The sequence below is a fragment of the Rhipicephalus sanguineus genome, chromosome 9, assembly GCF_013339695.2.
Source record: "Rhipicephalus sanguineus isolate Rsan-2018 chromosome 9, BIME_Rsan_1.4, whole genome shotgun sequence".
Taxonomy (NCBI): domain Eukaryota; kingdom Metazoa; phylum Arthropoda; class Arachnida; order Ixodida; family Ixodidae; genus Rhipicephalus; species Rhipicephalus sanguineus.
The window spans coordinates 7,822,818-7,841,851 of NC_051184.2; the positions used below are offsets into that span (position 1 = coordinate 7,822,818).

The 19,034-nt window shown below is 47.2% G+C and overlaps 1 protein-coding gene across 2 annotated transcripts in view; it reads left to right on the forward strand.

Moving 5' to 3' along the window:
• Positions 1 to 19,034, forward strand: part of LOC119404548 (equilibrative nucleoside transporter 1) — a 63,508-nt gene that overhangs the window by 25,692 nt on the left and 18,782 nt on the right. For both annotated transcript variants that reach the window (XM_037671091.2, XM_037671090.2), the window contains exons 3-11: positions 844 to 991; positions 7,371 to 7,531; positions 9,731 to 9,828; positions 11,318 to 11,368; positions 13,743 to 13,828; positions 13,966 to 14,014; positions 14,338 to 14,435; positions 15,534 to 15,635; positions 18,507 to 18,615. In XM_037671091.2, coding sequence (XP_037527019.1) covers positions 844 to 991; positions 7,371 to 7,531; positions 9,731 to 9,828; positions 11,318 to 11,368; positions 13,743 to 13,828; positions 13,966 to 14,014; positions 14,338 to 14,435; positions 15,534 to 15,635; positions 18,507 to 18,615 — 902 coding nt within the window. The remainder of the gene's footprint in view (positions 1 to 843; positions 992 to 7,370; positions 7,532 to 9,730; positions 9,829 to 11,317; positions 11,369 to 13,742; positions 13,829 to 13,965; positions 14,015 to 14,337; positions 14,436 to 15,533; positions 15,636 to 18,506; positions 18,616 to 19,034) is intronic.

Here is a 19,034-nt window from a genome sequence, read left to right on the forward strand (position 1 = left end):
AAACGCATGGCACGCAGGCATTCTGTTTTTATCTTTAGCAATATTTTAACACCCTTCCAGAACACTGCAGACATGGCAGTTCTATGTAGGCTGTGAAACTAATAGCATTGTCTACATAGTTAATGGAAAATGAGACAAAATAAAAGAGAGACACAGAAGAATGAATGCCAGGACTTTCTACCGTTCTCTCTCTTTATTTTTTTGCAACCTTCGTGTCACTGACTTTGACACAAAAGCAGTTTGTTCTGTGACAGAATTCTTGCCATTAAAATTGCAGCTTCATTTGAGTGATCTTCAAAAGAACTTTCATGCAAAAGCAGCATGTTCTTTGACAACATTCTTTAGAATTGCAGCCTCAATTGAGTTAGCCTTAAAAGAACGTTTGACATTTGCACCTTCAAGCAATTATATTGTGACGCAGCAGTTAGCGTGACCTTTATTAGGCCTCGAAGACACGGCAATGCGACTGCACACGAGGCATAGATCACTGTCCAGTCGAGTTCCCACAACCAATGATGAAGAACACACATGAGGATGAACATGTATGAAGAACGAAGATGTGTCTAATAAAGGCCCAAAATATGTGCAATTCAGTGCTAGGATTGCAGTAAAACTGAAAGTTGGGCAAGTTGGTTCATATTAATAGTGAAATTTCAGCACGCAGAAAAGAAAAGGACAGTGTAGGGGACAAAGGAGCGCTATTAGCGCACATTTGTTCCCTGCACTGCGTCCCTGTCTTTTGTGCACGCTGAAAATTTCGCAATGTGCGCCCCAAACATCTGAGAGGCCGCTGCTGTGTTGTGATCAAAAAGTGTTGATTTCATATGACTTCCCTTTTTGCAGGCACATAAGTGAAAGGGGTGAGGAGCTCAATGGATTACCAGCAGTGAAGACAAATCCCAAGGACTCCTACAATCTGCTATACTTGATCCTGCTTGTGCATGGCGTAGGCACGCTCATGCCTTGGAATATGTTCATCAATGCCAAGTCTGTAAGTACCATCTAGATTGCAATGTCACATAAGACAGTTTTAGAACAGTGTTTACAGCCAAACATAAACATACTACGTATACAATGAAGTGGCATTGCCCTCAGTGCGTATGCTCCATATGTTTCAGCTGTTTACATGTACTATATGTTAATATGTTTCATGGTGAACCTAACATGCATGAGATTCACACATGCTTAAAGATAGCGCAGTTAAACATAGCAGCACCTGTGGCTCGTGCTACAGCATGTACACTCAAACCTCGACATAACGAGCATGGATATACTGAATTATTGGTTTTGTAAAGGCGTTTATTGACGGCGGGATCGACGGCGACGATGCGCAGCGACGACAGTAACGACAGAGCGCAGACTCGCAGACTCTCACGAGCAAGAGCACGAGGGGCGTGCTCTCCAAGAAGAGGCGAAGAGAGCGACCCACTAGAAGGCGCTCAAGAGGACGGCCCATTACGGCGTTCTAATGCTTCTTTACAATTACCCCGGGTACGCAAAGGGAGCCGCCCGGCGACCTAACAGCTGGTCACTATGAGCGGGTCATGGTAGGGCTTGAGGCGCTCCACGTTCACAATGTCGCGCCCTCGACGGCGCATGTCCGAAGATGGCTCAATGGGTTCAATCAGGTAGTTGACCGGGGACGTGCGTTCGACGACACGGTAGGGGCCTTCGTATTTGGGCAGCAGTTTGGAAGAGAGGCCAGTTGCAGCGGTCGGGACCGAGAGCCACACGAGCGCTCCAGGGAGGAACGTCGACTCAGAAGTGGTGGTGCCACCGCGAATGCTCTTCTGCCGCTCTTGTTCGTGCGTTGTAAAGGTCTTCGCAAGCTCGCGACATTCTTCAGCAAGTCTGGCTGTGTCCGAAATAGGCGCACATTCAGATCGATCCGGCCTGTAGGGAAGGATGGTGTCGATTGTGTGCGACGGGTGCCTGCCGTACAATAAGAAAAATGGTGAGAAACCAGTAGTGCTCTGAGAGGCGGTATTGTAGGCGTACGTGACGAAGGGCAGAATGACATCCCAATTTGTGTGGTCGGCTGCGACGTACATTGAGAGCATGTCGCCGAGCGTGCGGTTAAAGCGTTCGGTGAGGCCATTCGTCTGCGGGTGGTAAGCAGTAGTTTTGTGGTGAACGACGTTGCACTCTTTGAGAATGGCTTCGACGACTTCCGACAAGAAGACACGGCCTCGATCACTGAGCAGCTCCTGGGGCGGACCGTGACGCAGCATGAATCGGTGGAGCAGGAAGGAGGCCACATCGCGCGCTGTAGCCGCTGGGAGGGCGGCGGTTTCGGCGTATCGCGTTAGATGGTCAACAGCGACGATGGCCCAGCGGTTACCAGCCGAAGTCAGAGGAAGTGGTCCATACAAATCGATGCCCACGCGCCCAAACGGACGGTTAGGGCAAGGTAATGGTTGTAGACCTGCTGGCGACACGTGCGTTGCAGGTTTTCGGCGTTGGCAATCGAGGCAGGAGCGAACGAACTTCTGCACGTAGCGGTACATCCCTCGCCAGAAATATCGTTGTCGAATGCGGTGGTAAGTTTTGGATACCCCAGAGTGCGCGCATTGCGGGTCAGAGTGGAAGGCCTCGCATATTTCAGAACGCAGACTGCGGGGTATCACTAGTAGCCACTGGCGGCCGTCGGCGTTATAATTGCGTCGGTGCAGTAGGTCGTCACGAATGGCGAAATGGTGGGCTTGGCGACGCAACGCGCGAGTGGATGGTGTTGCCGACGGATCCGTCAGCAAGTCGATCAGCGAGGTGATCCATTTATCCTTGCGCTGTTCGGTAGCAATGGTGTGAACGTCGATTGAAGCAACAGCTATGTGAGATACTGAGCAGGGGGTATTGTCGTCAGGCAAGGGAGAGCGCGAGAGGGCGTCGGCGTCAGCATGCTGGCGTCCGTTGCGGTACAGCACGCGGATGTCGTAGTCTTGCAGTCGAAGTGCCCAGCGGGCGAGACGGCCTGAGGGATCCTTCAATGACGACAGCCAGCATAGTGCATGATGGTCGGTGACGACATCAAATGGGCGACCATACAAATAAGGTCGAAACTTTGTAAGGGCCCAGATGATCGCCAGGCACTCTTTTTCCGTGACTGTGTAATTGGTCTCGGCTCTGGTAAGCGTACGGCTTGCGTATGCCACGACATATTCGGGGAACCCAGGTTTGCGCTGCGCAAGAACAGCGCCGAGGCCTACACCGCTGGCGTCCGTGTGTACCTCCGTTGGGGCCGTGGGATCGTAGTGGCGTAGTATGGGAGGAGACGTCAACAAACGACGGAGCTTTGCGAACGCGTCGTCACACTCGGACGACCATGAATTTAGGGGTCCGTTACTTCCAAGGAGCTTCGTCAGCGGCGATATGATGGTGGCGAAGTTTCGTATGAAGCGTCGAAAGTACGAACACAGTCCTACGAAACTGCGCAGTTCTTTGACGGACGTAGGTTTGGGAAATTCGGCCACGGCCCGAAGCTTGGCCGGATCGGGAAGGATTCCGTCCTTGGACACGACGTAGCCGAGGATTGTCAGCTGCCGCGCTGAAAATCGGCACTTCTTCAGATTCAGTTGGAGGCCTGCGTTGCGCAAACGCGTCAAAACATGCCGCAGACGTTGGAGATGCGTGGAGAAGTCCGGAGCGAAAACGACGACGTCGTCCAGGTAACACAAGCACGTGTGCCATTTCAAGTTGCGCAGAACGGTGTCCATCGTGCGCTCGAAGGTCGCGGGCGCATTACACAGACCAAACGGCATGACGTTAAACTCGTACAAGCCGTCGGGCGTGACAAAGGCTGTCTTCGGTCGAGCGTCATCCGCCATGGGTACTTGCCAGTACCCCGAGCGCAAATCAAGAGATGAAAAGAATTCGGCTCCTTGCAGACTGTCAATCGCGTCATCGATTCGCGGCAGCGGGTAAACATCCTTGCGAGTGATCTTGTTGAGCCGTCGGTAGTCCACACAGAACCGCACGGAACCTTCCTTCTTCGCAACGAGAACAACGGGAGACGCCCATGGGCTGTCCGAGGGCCGAATAACGTCGCGTCGAAGCATGTCGTCGACTTGTTCATTAATGACCCGGCGTTCTGCTGGAGACACGCGATATGGACGTTGCCGCAGTGGTGGTTGGGCGCCAGTGTCGATGCGATGGGTAACAGCGGAAGTGCGGCCGAGAGAAGCTTGCCCGACATCGAAAGAAGAACGAAATTCTTCCAGCAGGCACAGAAGTTGGGAACGCTGGACCGATGTGAGGTTGTCAGCAATGGAGGACCTAAACACATCAGCAGGTGACGAATCGGACGTGGAAACAGCACTGAGCGTACGGGAGCTGGCGCAGTGCGTGTCACCCGGTGCGTCTATAACTTGGGCGTCTTCGAGGGGTTCCGCTCTGCCGAGACATTCCCCTCGCACCAACGTAACAATGAACGGGGATGGGTTGGTCACAAAAATATCCGTGTCGCCCTGAGTGATTTCCACGGTCGCAAATGGCACCAGCAAGCCTTTCCTAGTGAAAACGCGGTCACATGGAGAAAGGAGTGCAACGGCGTCGCAGAAACCGGTGCAGTAGACTGACACAGCCGTTGACGAATTTGCAGGAACTGTGATGTCGTCTTTGACGAATACCTTGGTCGCAGCCGATGAACTGTCTGCCGGCGTCAAATCTGAGAATGGTGAAAGCTCTATTTCGGCTGGCGCGCAATGAATGACGGCGTCGTGGCGGGAGAGAAAATCCCATCCCAGGATGACGTCGTGAGAGCATGAGGAAATTATGATGAATTCGACGGCGTACAGAACGTCCTGAATGATGACACGGGCTGTGCATACCGCCGTCGGGTGAATACATTGGGCGCTGGCTGTACGGAGGGAAAGACCGGAAAGTGGCGTCGTCACTTTTCGTAGCAGGCGGCTTAGTTTAGCGTCCATAACGGATACGGCGGCTCCAGTGTCGATAAGGGCAGATGCGCGAACACCGTCCACAAAAACGTCTATTACGCTCGATGGGCTTCGCTGAGGGCTTTCGCAGTTCGATAGCGTCGCAGCCCTTGCCTCGTGGACTGCGACGACTAGTTTTCCTGGTCGCGTGCGACCGGACGCGGGCGCATCGGCGACAGTGAGCGACGTCGGGGAGACGGCGAGCGCCGAGTAGATGGAGCTTGGCGTGACGTCGGTGAAAGAGGCGTAGGTGGGGCATAAAATGTGCGGTTCGTCTGGCTGGTGGCGGGCGACACGACTTGAGGCGGCTGGACGCGATTGCAATAACGCGCCACGTGGCCGGCGTAACCGCATGCGAAGCATATGGGGCGGTTGTCAGGTGTGCGCCATCGGTTTGCTGGAGCAGGGCCCGCCCATGGCGCAGGACGTGATTGACGGGGTAGCGACTGATATGGCTGCATCGTGGGCTGCGGTCGTGGCCTCTGCATTACGTCGGCGTAGGTAGCCGGCACAGCCGCTTCGAAGGATTGATGTCTAGCGGCGGCTTCGGCGTAACTATGTGGGGCTGTCGTAGGTATTACTGGGGACGTCCTTGCGACAACTTGGGCGTAACTCAGTGGTGCAGGAGCGGGATGGTGCTGGTGGTACTCAGGCATGACCTCCGCGATTTCCTGCTCAATCGCTCGACGGAGGGGAGGGAGAAGAGTGGTTGACGGCTGGTGAACGTGCTGAGGTTGAGCAAAGTCCAGCAGAGAGAACTGGCGCGCGATTTCCTCGCGCACGAATGACTTCACCTCTGCGAGTAAGGCGGAGTGGTCGGATATGGTCGACAAGCCAGCGAGCTCGGCGTCGCGGGATGGAGAGCGACGGGTCATCGACCGCTGCCGGCGCAGTTCCTCGTAGCTCTGGCAGAGCGTGATGACCTCGGCCACTGTGCTGGGGTTTTTGGCTAGCAGCATCGTGAAGGCATCGTCGTCGATGCCTTTCATAATGTGCCTCATCTTGTCAGATTCCGACATGGTGGCGTCGGCTTTCTTACACAAATCGAGGACGTCTTCAATGTAGCTGGTAAAGGTTTCGCCGGCCTGCTGAGCTCGTTCTCGCAAACGCTGTTCGGCCTGCAGCTTACGAACGGCAGGGCGGCCAAACACGTTGATGATGGCGGACTTGAAAGTGGACCACGTCGGGAAATCGGATGTGTGATTGTTGTACCACATGCCGGCCACACCCGCGAGGTAGAAAACCAAGTTGCTCAGCTTGCCTGCTTCGTCCCATTTATTGGGGACACTCACCCGTTCGTAAATCGTGAGCCAGTCCTCCACGTCGGTGCCATCCGCACCGGTGAAGATAGGAGGGTCGCGGATACGGGGGACACCGGGACAAGCGGTCGGGGCAGGAGGCGGCGTTTGCTGAGCGGCGTCTTGCGGCATGGTAGATGGCACGGTACGGGATCGAAGCTCCAGGGGCATCAGATGGAGACCGAAGTTGTGAGGACGGTACAGCACTCTCCACCACTTTGTAAAGGCGTTTATTGACGGCGGGATCGACGGCGACGATGCGCAGCGACGACAGTAACGACAGAGCGCAGACTCGCAGACTCTCACGAGCAAGAGCACGAGGGGCGTGCTCTCCGAGAAGAGGCGAAGAGAGCGACCCACTAGAAGGCGCTCAAGAGGACGGCCCATTACGGCGTTCTAATGCTTCTTTACAGTTTTAACAAAGTAAATGGAGAATAGTCTTGTCATAGCTACAGTGTTACAAATAAACGTTTATAACAAATTTTTGGATATAACGGAGTTATTTTCGTGGCATATGTGACTTTGTTATAATGAGGTTTGAGTGTATTATCATAATTGCTACATCTACATTGTCGCTAATTGCCAGTACTAGTTAAAATGAGCTTTTGCTACTTCATGGCTAACCTGTAATGTTAGTTATCGGTGTGTAGCCCTTCTAAATTCTGAGATCATTCAGCTGTTGCGGCGTTCATAGGCCTAACAAAGCTTACAGAGTTTGCTAATGTTCTTCCCTTACTTGGTAATGCCTGGCACAAGGTTTGCTGTTTTTAAATGTATTTACATTTGTGTTCCCGTGGTTTCAACTGAATGTCTTGGATGAGAACCACGATGTCCCACAAAGGTGTTGACTTTTATACATAAGGCGACAATCGTGATAATAAAGCTGTCAGTTGTACTTGCAAAATGCAACACCTTATTATTGGGAGGGCTTCATGAGCTTCAGTGTATCACTTGATTTTATTTACGATGAATGTTCAGTAGAGGTAATAGTGTGGCTGAATAATTTCCCAGTGTTATAGTCATACCTGTTCCATGCTTTTTTGTGACAACTAGTCAACAACGTGCCTTGATAGCAAAAAAAAAAAAAAATCATTGCCATCTCTTCTAATTTTCTCCGCTTCTCCTTTTATTCTTTCAGTATTTCCAGAACTACAAATTGGCACCAGGTGTGCTTGCAAATGACTCGGCCGAAGCGAGTGAGCTTACGCTGTACAGGAATGACTTTATGAATTACATTACGTTGGCCTCCCAGGTGCCAAATTTGCTGTGCAATTTTCTGAACCTTTTTCTTCAATTTGGGTAAGTACAAATGAGATGTAGCTGCAAAAACAAGACATGTTAATTTACTTTTTGTTTTAAAATTGTTCTCATGGTTTGTCGCATACCTTATCAGTTACAGACAAATGCCTTTATAATGAAGCGCTTGGGGCATTCGAAATCCTTCACTGTGGCATAACGGTTCACAGCATGTTCCATGCCAAAACCTGGAGTTACGCCATTAGAGCCTAGTGGCTTTGCTAGGCTCTCTTTCTAAAAAATAAAAAATAAAAAATTTGACCCAGTAGAACTAGGTCAGCCAGCATGGCAATGTGTGCAGATCTACAATGCACAGGACTGACACTGAGGGGAGAAGCAAAGGGCAGGCTAGTGCTCGCTGAAAATCATGTCCACGCAATACCATCGGGGCTAGTGTACTCATGTGATGTTGACTTTCACTCCCCTTGCACATTCTGGCAGCTGTAGTAATGTGCAAATATACACACAAACTTGGAACATTGGTGAAGAACTTACACATTTTACCTTTGCAGATTATGAGATATATATATAATGTCATTCGTGAATGTTCTATCTTGATTTGGCACGAGGAATAAGCGAACTATTATAAATAAGCTTAGCGGTGTTTCATGCTGGTGGTACTGCATAGAAATGTTAAAAAAGTCATGCGTAAACATATGGTGCCACATGAGACTGTTTCTGCTGCTTATATAGGTGCTCGGGCTTGTGCTTCTATCCATATCATTTGTAGAAATCAGCGGTCATTAGCCACGCTTCTTTTTTTTTTTTTTGGCTTGCTTTTGTTAGCACACTTTTCGAAATAGACATTACAGTATCTTACTCGCCTGAGTATTAAACGAAAATAAAATAAAAGAATACTCAGCAATACTGTCCCTACTGCTTCACAAAACTTTCAGCTTGTTTTTGAGTATCATACTTCAGCAATTGATGGCAGGTGGAAGTTTGAATACATATTGGTTGAAATGATTCTCGCACCTTTGTGCATTTAAGTACCAACAGTTTTTCTTAGCATTAATATCTGGTACCGTGATTGGACAGAAAAGCTGTTCGAGTGATCAGATAATTTTAACTATATAAGCTATAACTATCGGTGGTTGTGTTCCAGAACAGAATCTATGATGGCATATGTCAGTGCAAAACAGCAGGATTGGAGTAAAAATTGCGATAGCATACCCCAGCTTTCGATTGTTGTCTTCTAAATAAGCTGTTCTAAATTTTAAAATTTGTGGCTCCAAACATGTGCTTTTGTTTCCACCAGTAACCTGTGTCAAGTTTAAAATTTTATGCTCCATAATTATGCTGACAGCTGCTCCACCTGTCCCGCTATTAGTACTAGATGTCATCATCATTACTTTATGTAAGATGTAATTTTGGTCTATGCTAAAGTTTCTTTATTTAGCCATCTTCAAAAATATACAGTGCTCTGAGTTTAGGTGTGCAACACCAGTTTTTAGTTCTGTACAGCAACTTGTTTAAATGCATTGTTTAGATGAAATAATTAGTTTCGAGCATTTTTCTGCTCTCCAGTGCTGTCTCAACTGGCGAACAATGGCTCTAAACCTTTGGCTGCGGTGTCGATACCCAAAGGATTGATACTTTAAAATATTAGTTTTGTATATAATCACAGAGGATTTGGTTAAGCCATTCTGTGGATGGTGTCACTACACTGGCCCAACACCATAGCAGTATACTACTGAAAAGGTCGGCGTTCACTGATTTAGGCCAGCAAAGTGTGGTCAAAGTGCTTTATTAGCTTTGACCATTTGCCTCTCTCACTTTCTGCATCTAACACTGATTGTAACTAGGTACTCACCGTTGCAAGTGACAGTGATGCTAGTGCTCAAGCATGACAAAATTCTATGGAAGTTTCTTGGGAACAAACGTAAGATGACTTATGGTGCTTATGACCATAAAGCCAATTACAGAATTTGCTTATAAGCAATCTATAGAAACAGTGAAGCCTTCATGATCTGGTCTTAAAATTAATTTTTTTCCCGACTGATCCATAATACTAGGTACTAATTGCACTTTAGTGCTTGCAGCACACACATGCGTATAGTAATCCTTCCTTGGTGGCTATGATTGCTGCATGATTTGATAATGTGCATAGTTGATTATGCACTGCACGTAGCGGTCCTTTGTGCTGTGCATCTGGAGTAATAGATCCGGTGAACCTTCTTTCTTTTTCTCTCTCAATTTTAGAGACCGTAGCCTCACACCGAGGATCGTCATTAGTATCCTTGTTGAAGCCGCAGTGTTTATTGCAACTGTTGTATTGGCCATGGTGGATTCCTCTACATGTAAGAGTGTTTTTGTTATGCAAGTCTAGTATTGTAGAGTGCTGAGCTGCATAGCACTGTTCAATAAACCTTACTGCTCTTGAAGTCACAGTGGGAAATGGTATTTCCCTTTCATGCTGCAACATTCAATAACTACAGTTCCTGTAATGGATGTACAGTTGCGTTCAATATCACATGCAATACTGGAACACATGGACTCACGAGTTAAAGAACGCGCGTGGCTATAACTTGCCGTAATTTCCACAACTAAATTATATTTTCTTATTTGGGATTATCTTCAAGTTAGATGAATAGCATTTAGTTGTGGAAATAAGGAATAGTGGAAGCCATGGGTGATCTTAAAGCTTGGTTGGCAACGCAATCCCGTGTTGCAAGTAATATTGAGCGTGACTGTACCTACAGTGCAGCCTCTTTATAGGCTCGAGCATTGCAGTATTTATCGCTTGTTGTGGTCTTAAGTGTAGTTGTTACGACAGTATCAGGGATGGTGCTGGCACTTTCGAGCAAATTTCGAGATTTGTGGAGTGTTCTTGTTCAGCATCATTTTGCATGGATAGATTTTTTTGTGTGTGCGTTAGTGAAGCTCATGGATGGGCATTTGTGATCGAAATTTGCAGAGCATGGATCCCATGACAAAAATTACATTGTGGCATACGCGTTTACAATTGAGAAATGTAGCCCCCAATTTTCTTGCTGATGACATTGAACAACTAGAAAGTGCAAGTGTTTTATGAAGGCACGGGTTCTATTCCTGGCCACGGCGGCTGCATTTCAATGGGGGCGAAATGCAAAGAACACCTATGTACTTAGATTTAGATGCACGTTGAAGAACCCCAGGTGGTCAGAATTGACTCGGCGTCGTCCCCCATTATGGCATGCTTCATAATAATATCACAGTTTTGGCGCGCAAAGCCCCAGCAAGTATTATTATTATTATAAGTGATTTGTGATGCTCTCTTGTGGGACACCATTGGTCAATGTACTCAGATCTGCGGTTGCACTTTTTTTGGGACGCTTCTTTGCTTAGCTAAACGATGTGCTACTGCCAGTATCAGTGTGGTTTCAAAGCATAATCAATCGCACTAGTTATCTAACAAAAATGAATGCAGTTGTGGTTATGCCAGCCTGACGTGTGAGAAGTTCAATATATGGCCCGGATATTATTTTTAAATTTTCTACCTAATTCTATTTTTTTATCCATTTTATAACTTTTCAATCCAGTTGTTATTGAAAATGGAACAGAGATCGAGCCACTGGTGAAGTGTAAAAAGGAAAGGGACTAAAATGGAAGTATGCCTTACAGCCTAGGTCTGGTTACTTGAACACTAGCTCTTTCATCGCTAGAAAATGTAGCTATGAGCATCAGTAGCATTTTTATGATTGAGTTTTTGTCATAAATGAGAGGTGTGGTGTTCCTCCTGCCTAAATATTAGTCTAGAAGTTGCTCATTCCCATGTCAGGGATTCAACCAAGTGCTTTTTTCTTTCAGGGCCAATCACGTTCTTCTACATCACGATGGCCCTTGTGGTCGTGCTGAACAGTAAGTCACTCCAGTTACATAACAACTTTGTGCATTTTATTGCTAACCCGGCAAGGTCGCAGAAAGGTTAAGAACAGGAAATTGACAACCACCAGTTTGTAGCACGAAGCCACGAGGAAATCCGTATGTATTTCTCAGAAAGAAAGCTTCTTTGTTGCTGAAAATTCATCCTGGTCCAAGGATCGAACCAGGATGAATTTTTTGGCAACTAAGAAGCTTTCTTTCCGAGTAATCTGTACCAAGAAATTCCTATGGATTTCCTTGTGGCCTCGTGCTACAAACTGGTTGTTGTCACTTTCCCTTTCTCAGCTTTGTGCATTTTTGTGCAGCAAGGCAGATTGTTTTCGGTTGGTTGTTACACTTCTTCAGTGCTTCTTGTTCTTTAAAGGGGTCATGAAGCACCCCTTGGGCTTGTTGAAAAAACACATCCCGCGGAAAGCTGACACGGCTATGAACTGCCCTGCAAAATATTACAGTCGTGCGCGCCGCGTAAAGGCCACAAGCGGAGCGCGAAGTTGCCGTTTCCCCAGGCACCCGCTTTTCAAACAGAGGCCGGTTCTCACTCTCGTCGGTGGGCGGGGCGTCTGTTCGTTTACGTCGCGGATCTGTCCGTTTACGTTGCAAGAGACATAGCACGCTTATTGGCCGATAGCCGACGTAAGTCGAGAGCGGCGTTCGGATCAGATGCGCTTCTTGCCACGGGGTGCCGCCACTTGTCGGCGCCGCACTCCTCAGTACACGGTAGCCGCACTCGCGCACGCGAATCACAGCGGGAGAGCGATCGCGTTTCATGACGCGCGCTGACGTAACTTCTTTCCCCCGTGCCATCCCTCCCTGTCTAGCTTCCAGTGCACTCGTCGGCACGAGAAAAGAGAGAAAGCGCTGAAAGCGTGTGCCAAACCCCCGTAACTCCGCTCATTCTTCACGGATTCGAGAAATTTTTGTGGCAATCGATTCGGGAGGCAGTAAACTCCGATACTGAGGTCATTAGATCATTACTTGGAAAAGTGGTTCATGACCCCTTTAATGAGTGTTGGCAGTCTGCTCTGTCTATGCATATCAAATAAATATTAGCTCTCAAAGTGGGCAATTATATACATAAACCAATGTTTAAGCCTACATAGCTATGTTCTATGAGACAGCCTGTGAAATTCGTGTGCCTGTGACAGTGGCTGCAACTTTGCAAGATTGTTGCTTCAAAAACCCACAAAGTTTTGTGAAGGTTAATGACTATGCCGTACCTGAATACTGTGCAAGCTCTCTTCAAGTATTTAACATGTCCAATCGTCGTGTTACTTGGTACATATCCCCTCAGACAACATCTAGCTGCATTCACGTGCTGCGCCAATGAAGCTGTACTTACAGCCACTGTAAGGCATGTGAAAGACAGAAACGTAGGCCAGACACACTTTTGTGATTATTGTAAGCCGAACTTCCGCGCCCTGTCCGCTGCCGTGGCTGGCCAACATTAACATGGATGTTGCGTACAGTGCTGTCAATCGACGTGTTCACAGAACTGAATCGTGGATCTGCACCCAGTCTCGTGATTAAAATGGGAACCCATCAGAAGTTGTGAAAACAACAGAGGTTCTTTAAAGAAAGATCATATGGAAGTGAAGAGACAACCTGAATTATGGCAGTGTCGTTCGCAGCAACCACATTTTCATTTTTACAACATCACACACTCATTACATCAGAAGAATTGACCAAGATCTGCTATCAGGTCTGAAATTTTGATTACCATTGTGTATAGGTTCAACAGAAGTCACTTTGAATCAAATTTATCGTAGAACACTGACATGGTTTTGTGGAGTAGGAAGCAGTGCCATGAGCACCTATGTGCTAGCAGCTCTAGAAGATTGCTCAGCTTCTTGAATCTAAAACTTGTTGCACTCAGTTAAAACATTTTTATTGGTGTTAAAAGTGTCTGTTAGCTACAGTTGCTTGAGTTGAGCATTAGTCTTTTTTCGGTGAGCCATGGACACCTTCGCAAGATCACGGAGAGTGCGATCTGCGGCATTTTGAAACAAGTGGCAGCATCCTTTTTGTTTCCGATTGAGATGAGATGCAAGGTAATGGGTTGACGTTGCATTGTGCTCACCCACTACAGAAAATTTTCACAGAATTATGAGTTAATAATTGAAGCAGTGGTATGTGGCAAACTGTTCCAAGGTGTAGTGGGCTGTGCCGAAACATAAGAATTGACGGGAGTGGCTCTAACAATATGTTTGATACTCGAGTCTCTATGAAGGAGTTTGGACGTACGTAATGGTTTTTTAAGTGGCCTAACACCACAACCCTTAGTGCATATTTTTCTATTACTAGTGTCTACTGCAACCTTCTACACCATCTCTCCTTTGATGCGTTGCTGCAGTGGCCTGTGGTGTCTACCAGAACAGCATTTATGGCGTTGCTGCCCGACTTCCAGGCAAATACTCAAATGCTGTTGTGCTTGGTTCGGTAAGTAAATAACAGTGAATACTTTCATATTGCGAAATTATCTTTATGTCCTAATTGCAGTATTAATCTCTCTGGGAGCATTTTTCTTTATGTTGAGTAACCTTGTGCTAGAATGTTTTTTTTTTTCTTTTTTCCAGAACATCAGTGGTACGGCTACATCTCTACTAAACATTTTCACCATAGCAGGTGAGGAACATCTGTATCCTATCAATTTTATACTTGCATGTGTTAAAATGTTTAAAAATCATGTACTTTCACTGATGTAGTTCTTTTTTCTTTGTACACATGAACCTTATTGTAATTAAATGGAATCTAACAGTGTAATAGAGATAGTGAAGTGAATGAAAATCCCCATAGAGAACCATGTTGTTTAATGTTGTTTTAATATAATAAAGGTGTTCCATTACTCTGTGTCTGCAACTGAAAAGTCTCTCTACTTATGATGTACATTTGGCTGAGAGTCATATGTTTCTTGGGAGGCTTGCGATGGTTCTGTTTGTGTCTTGCAGCATCACCAAATGCCCGCACAGCAGCAATCTATTACTTCCTGTCGGCTCTGTTGGTGCTGCTCCTGTGCCTTGACTCCTACTTCGCTTTGCCGCTGCTGGTGAGAAACCTTCTGCAGCTTTTTTGCCATTTTTAGTGCAAGAAGGAAACTGAAATGCCAGGGAACTTTGTTGATGTGACAAGATTATGCATACTGTTGCATCTGAATGAAACTGCTATGGGTGCTGTTCTTTCGTCAGCTCTTGGCAGCGCCAACAGTCATGATCTTTGTTCCATACTGTATGTGGTTGCCTTTTGGCCTCCAGTTCAGAGTCAAACACAGACGTTCATCTTTCCCAGTGTCAAATCTGATTGAAAGAGTAGACAGTGTAATGGATAATTTTCCACTCATCGGTTAGCATTTTAATTTGATGATAATTAAATTGTTATATTAAGTGATAAGGAAATTGTAAATAACATCTTGATGAAACTGGAATGCAAAATCATTCAAGTACCGTGCCTTGACTAAATCTATGATCTCTGCTTTATTTTTTCCACCACACATTAGTACAATTAAAACTCACATTTTGTTATCTCTGGATATACAGACAGGCGACTTTTTAATTGCCTAGTAGTCTTATGTTCTTTGACTAATTAATCTAGGCACCTGTAAATTAGCAAAAGATGAACAAAGTTCTGTAGTTTGAATGTGCTGTTTTTTTTGTCTTGGACCAATATGCCTAATGCATGAGTATTGCTATAGTGGAACATTTTAAATACATATCTTAGCATTATGTATCTAGGCATAACTTTGCAGTAAGTGGTAGCATACAGTAACTATTGAGCACGTCTTTGTGTCTTTGTGTACGCTGCTGAAAAAAAGGAGATGCAATAGCTGATGTTGCCTAAGATGCACGTTAAGATGTTTCTTTTCTTCCACAGCAGTGAAAAACGGTTGGAGTTTCTTCACATGACCATACCATAAAGTTCAATAAAACCTGTTGCCAGGCGAGTTCGTTCACGGTACTGTAGGATAAAAAATGCGTACAACTAGACAAAGACTAGGTTTGTGCTTATCCTTGCACATATATTGGCGAGGTTTTACTGTACACTTTTTGGCACTGGGCTTAGAGGAAGCAGATAGGCTTTTCAGAATTAGTAGGACAGAAATTGCAAGTCCATTTTTCTGGAGCTGATAATGGTCTGGGATTTTGTGCAGCGCTGCTACAGGCATCACCAGCGGCTAGCATCCATGGCTTCTGCACCAAGCAGCAGAACACCCCGCTCTCGCAGGCCTCCCTATTGGCTCGTATTCAAACAGGTGGGCTCTGACTTCTGCAATATATCAGTGTGGGCGATCAGTAGAGATTGTGGGACTGGCCAGAACTGTCAGCAAAGGTGCAACCCACGGCGGCTAATGTTCAGACCTGCAAATAGAGCTTTTTAGTCGCCCCGCATAAATGTCTTGGGGTCTCTAGGTGCAGTTCCTGTACTTGCAACTGCTTGGGGATTAAACAGTGCAAATTAAAGGACTGGATAGCAATTGAGGCATCCTGCTTGCACAGTCTTCAGCTCAGTAAGCAAGAATTTCTGCTATTCAGACTGACAGGATGCTCACAAGTATGTCTTCTATTGCACATTTACTTGCTTCTTGTCGCTATTTGGTTGTGAATGTACAGTATAGACCGCTTATAACGTAAGTCGCCGGAGTCGCGAATATCCGCACTATAAGCGGTACCGCACTATAACCAAAACAACCTTCTCCAAAGGCTGCACTTGTGCAAAACGTGTTGAGCATGTAGCCTCGCGTGTCCGATAATCGACATATGCGATTTGGGGCGCTTACAACCACTTAAATCTCCGAATGTTCAAAAATTAACCGCCAAAGACCCGCATTGCCAAAGAAATGAACACGGGGGAAAAAAGCAAACAAAACAAAGTGCCATCGCGGAAATTCGCCGACTACATTTCAGGCCACCTCAAGGTATGCGCATTACACAGAAACCATGTCGAATCGCGACCAAAATTTCACGTGCTGAGCGGTACCGATCGTTCAATCTCACGGGCGCGCACGCGATGTCCAAGACATTGCAATCGAATCCGGAACCACCATTCGAGAGTTGCATGTGCCGACCATGCCCCCGTTTTCATTAACGATATGATTCCCTTCACTTCAAGTGCAGCCATCGCAAAAAGTTTCGTTGATTCCGCACCAAACCGCAACTTTTATCGCCCGCGACCGCTACCGAAAAGCAACCAACGCTGATTAGGCCTAGCCGGCGGTTCAGCATATTGTCGCGGGAAGTTTGTCCAAAACAACATGAAGATCGGACATCGAAAAGATCGCACTCAAGTACTAACCCAAGAACAGCACGCGTGATACGAACTTTCGTGTTCGCGGCTGGGAGATCAACGGCGACAAAAGCCCGCCAAGCTCGTTTAAGTCCGCGCACTGGCAGAAAAGGCGAAAGCTCGCGTCATGAAGCCGCAAAACTTTTCAATTCGCGGACGAGGTAGCAAACGCGATATCTGTAGCAGGTGTGATAACGACGGCGCTTTTCCCGACAGGAAACTTACTTTAAAGCGCACTTGATGAGGACGCGATCGTACGTTCCACGCGGAACGCACTGCCGGCAAGCGGCCGCGGAGCCTTGCCGCCGCCGGTGCAAAGGCTACTCCGTCGCCTAGGCAACCACCATCCTTCCCCACTCGGCGAGCCCGCACAGCGCTGCCACGGTCTTTTTCCTCCCTCCGCCCCTCGTTCGTTTACTGTGCGTGCCCTCGCCCTTCGTAACGACCTCGTCGCTCCCTCCCCAGCGGCGTACCTCCTTTGAGAACCGCACTCGCTACCGCATTATAAACGGTATTTCATCTTGGGGGACTGCACAATAAGCGGTATGCGTATACATGCGGTTCTATGGGAGGGTAAACGGGAGTCGAAAAAGACCGCATTATAACCGGTCCTGCACTATATGCGGTTACGTTATAAGTGGTCTGCACTCTATGTTATTTTATCTATAGTCAGATTAATTTAGTCGAAATAGACAAGGCAATAGGCCAACTTGTAAAAAAAAGATATACCATACACTTTTTTTTGTCGAGCCTGGTGGCGCACAAGTCACCGCCCCATTATAAAGGGGCGATCATAGCATCCATCTACCATGATTCAAGATGGCGGCAGCAAAGTTCTCCTGCCTGAAAAAAAAAACAGAGTGCACGTGGACTTTCTCAGAAGCCTTCTCGCTCACGTTTGTGGCAAGGTGCATTACAGTGACAGCTCACAAACTCGAGAAACACAAAGGCAACGCAATCAGACCGCAGGAGGAAGCTCCGAATAGAAGCTCTTCCGATGATGGGCCAATGCAACAGCTCTAAGCAACATACACCGATCTTGGAGGTCTTGCCTTTCCTGACTGTGTCGTCATAGGTACCATCTTTGAATACAGATTGCGAAGATCATGCTTTTGCTCACAGGACCGTGAAAATCGTATCAAGTGCTAAGTTCGAGGTGTGGTCATTATGCGAGGAAGAAAGAAAAAGCAGATTCTGGCGACAAATTTCAGGTGAAGGCGCATAGAGATTGGGCTTCTAGACAGGATTGGATGGGATTCAAGCAGGCCAGTGTTGCATGGACTCAGTGCTTCGTTGGGGTGTGGATCGGGAGAACAAGGGGTGGTGGGGAGAAGGGGGCTTATCTGGAACGGCATGAAAGTTTGAAATTAGCAGTGAAATTGGAGTGTGGCTTGCTCAGGTGGGGGGGCTTGCTCGGAATTCTACGGTAGCTGTAAAAGAATCACAGGCAGTCAAAATAGATCCAGAGTCTGCCAATATGACAAGCCTCACAATATCATGGCTGTGGCACGTAAAACCACACATTTTTTTCCTTTCTTCAGTAAATGCATTCATAGGCGTGCACACACCAGGGTCAGCCCCCCCCCCCCCCCTAATCACCTAAGAGGGGGGGGGGCGCAAAATCTGCCCCATACATTGACTTAGTACAGTGGGGGGGGGGGGCGCTGCGACAAACCTTTGCCCCCCCCCCCCCCCTAATGGGGAACCCTGCGCACGCCTATGAATGCATTGCTACGTAAGGGGAGCCCAGGTTGTCTATATGACCCTTCAGATTTGTCGTTGTGAATGTGCCCTAATTCACTGTGAAGTAATCACAACCAACGCTCTTCTTGCTTTTCAGGCGTGGCCGCAGTGCCTTAATGTGTTCCTGATCTTCTTTGTCACGCTAGCCGCATTTCCGGCTGTCACATCAGACATCAAACGCATTGACAAAGAATTTCCTTTGGATGGTAAGTGGATTTTGTTAAACTGGGCATGTTAGTAACCCGGGCATTGATACAGTGGTGCCATTTTTGGTGATGTTTTGCTACATCTGGCAGTGAGCTTGTTCTGTGGCAAATGTACAGTAAAACCTCATTAATCCTAACTCTGTGATTTCGAAATGCCACTTAATTCGAAAGATTTCCGCGGTCCTGTATTTTGCAATGTAAATATGAGTGGATAATTTGAAGCGGCAGTCAGCACCGGCCCGGTTAATTTGAAAACTTTGGGTGCCATGTGCCAATTCCCGATCCCAGTTTCATTGCGATTCCGCGGAAACGGCGGCCCTTAGGAGCCACAAGGCAATGCAGTGTAGCAATACCAACGAGTGACGGGTGAAGCACTCCAGCCTCACTGCTGCCAGCAAAAAAAAAAAAAAAAGCAATCT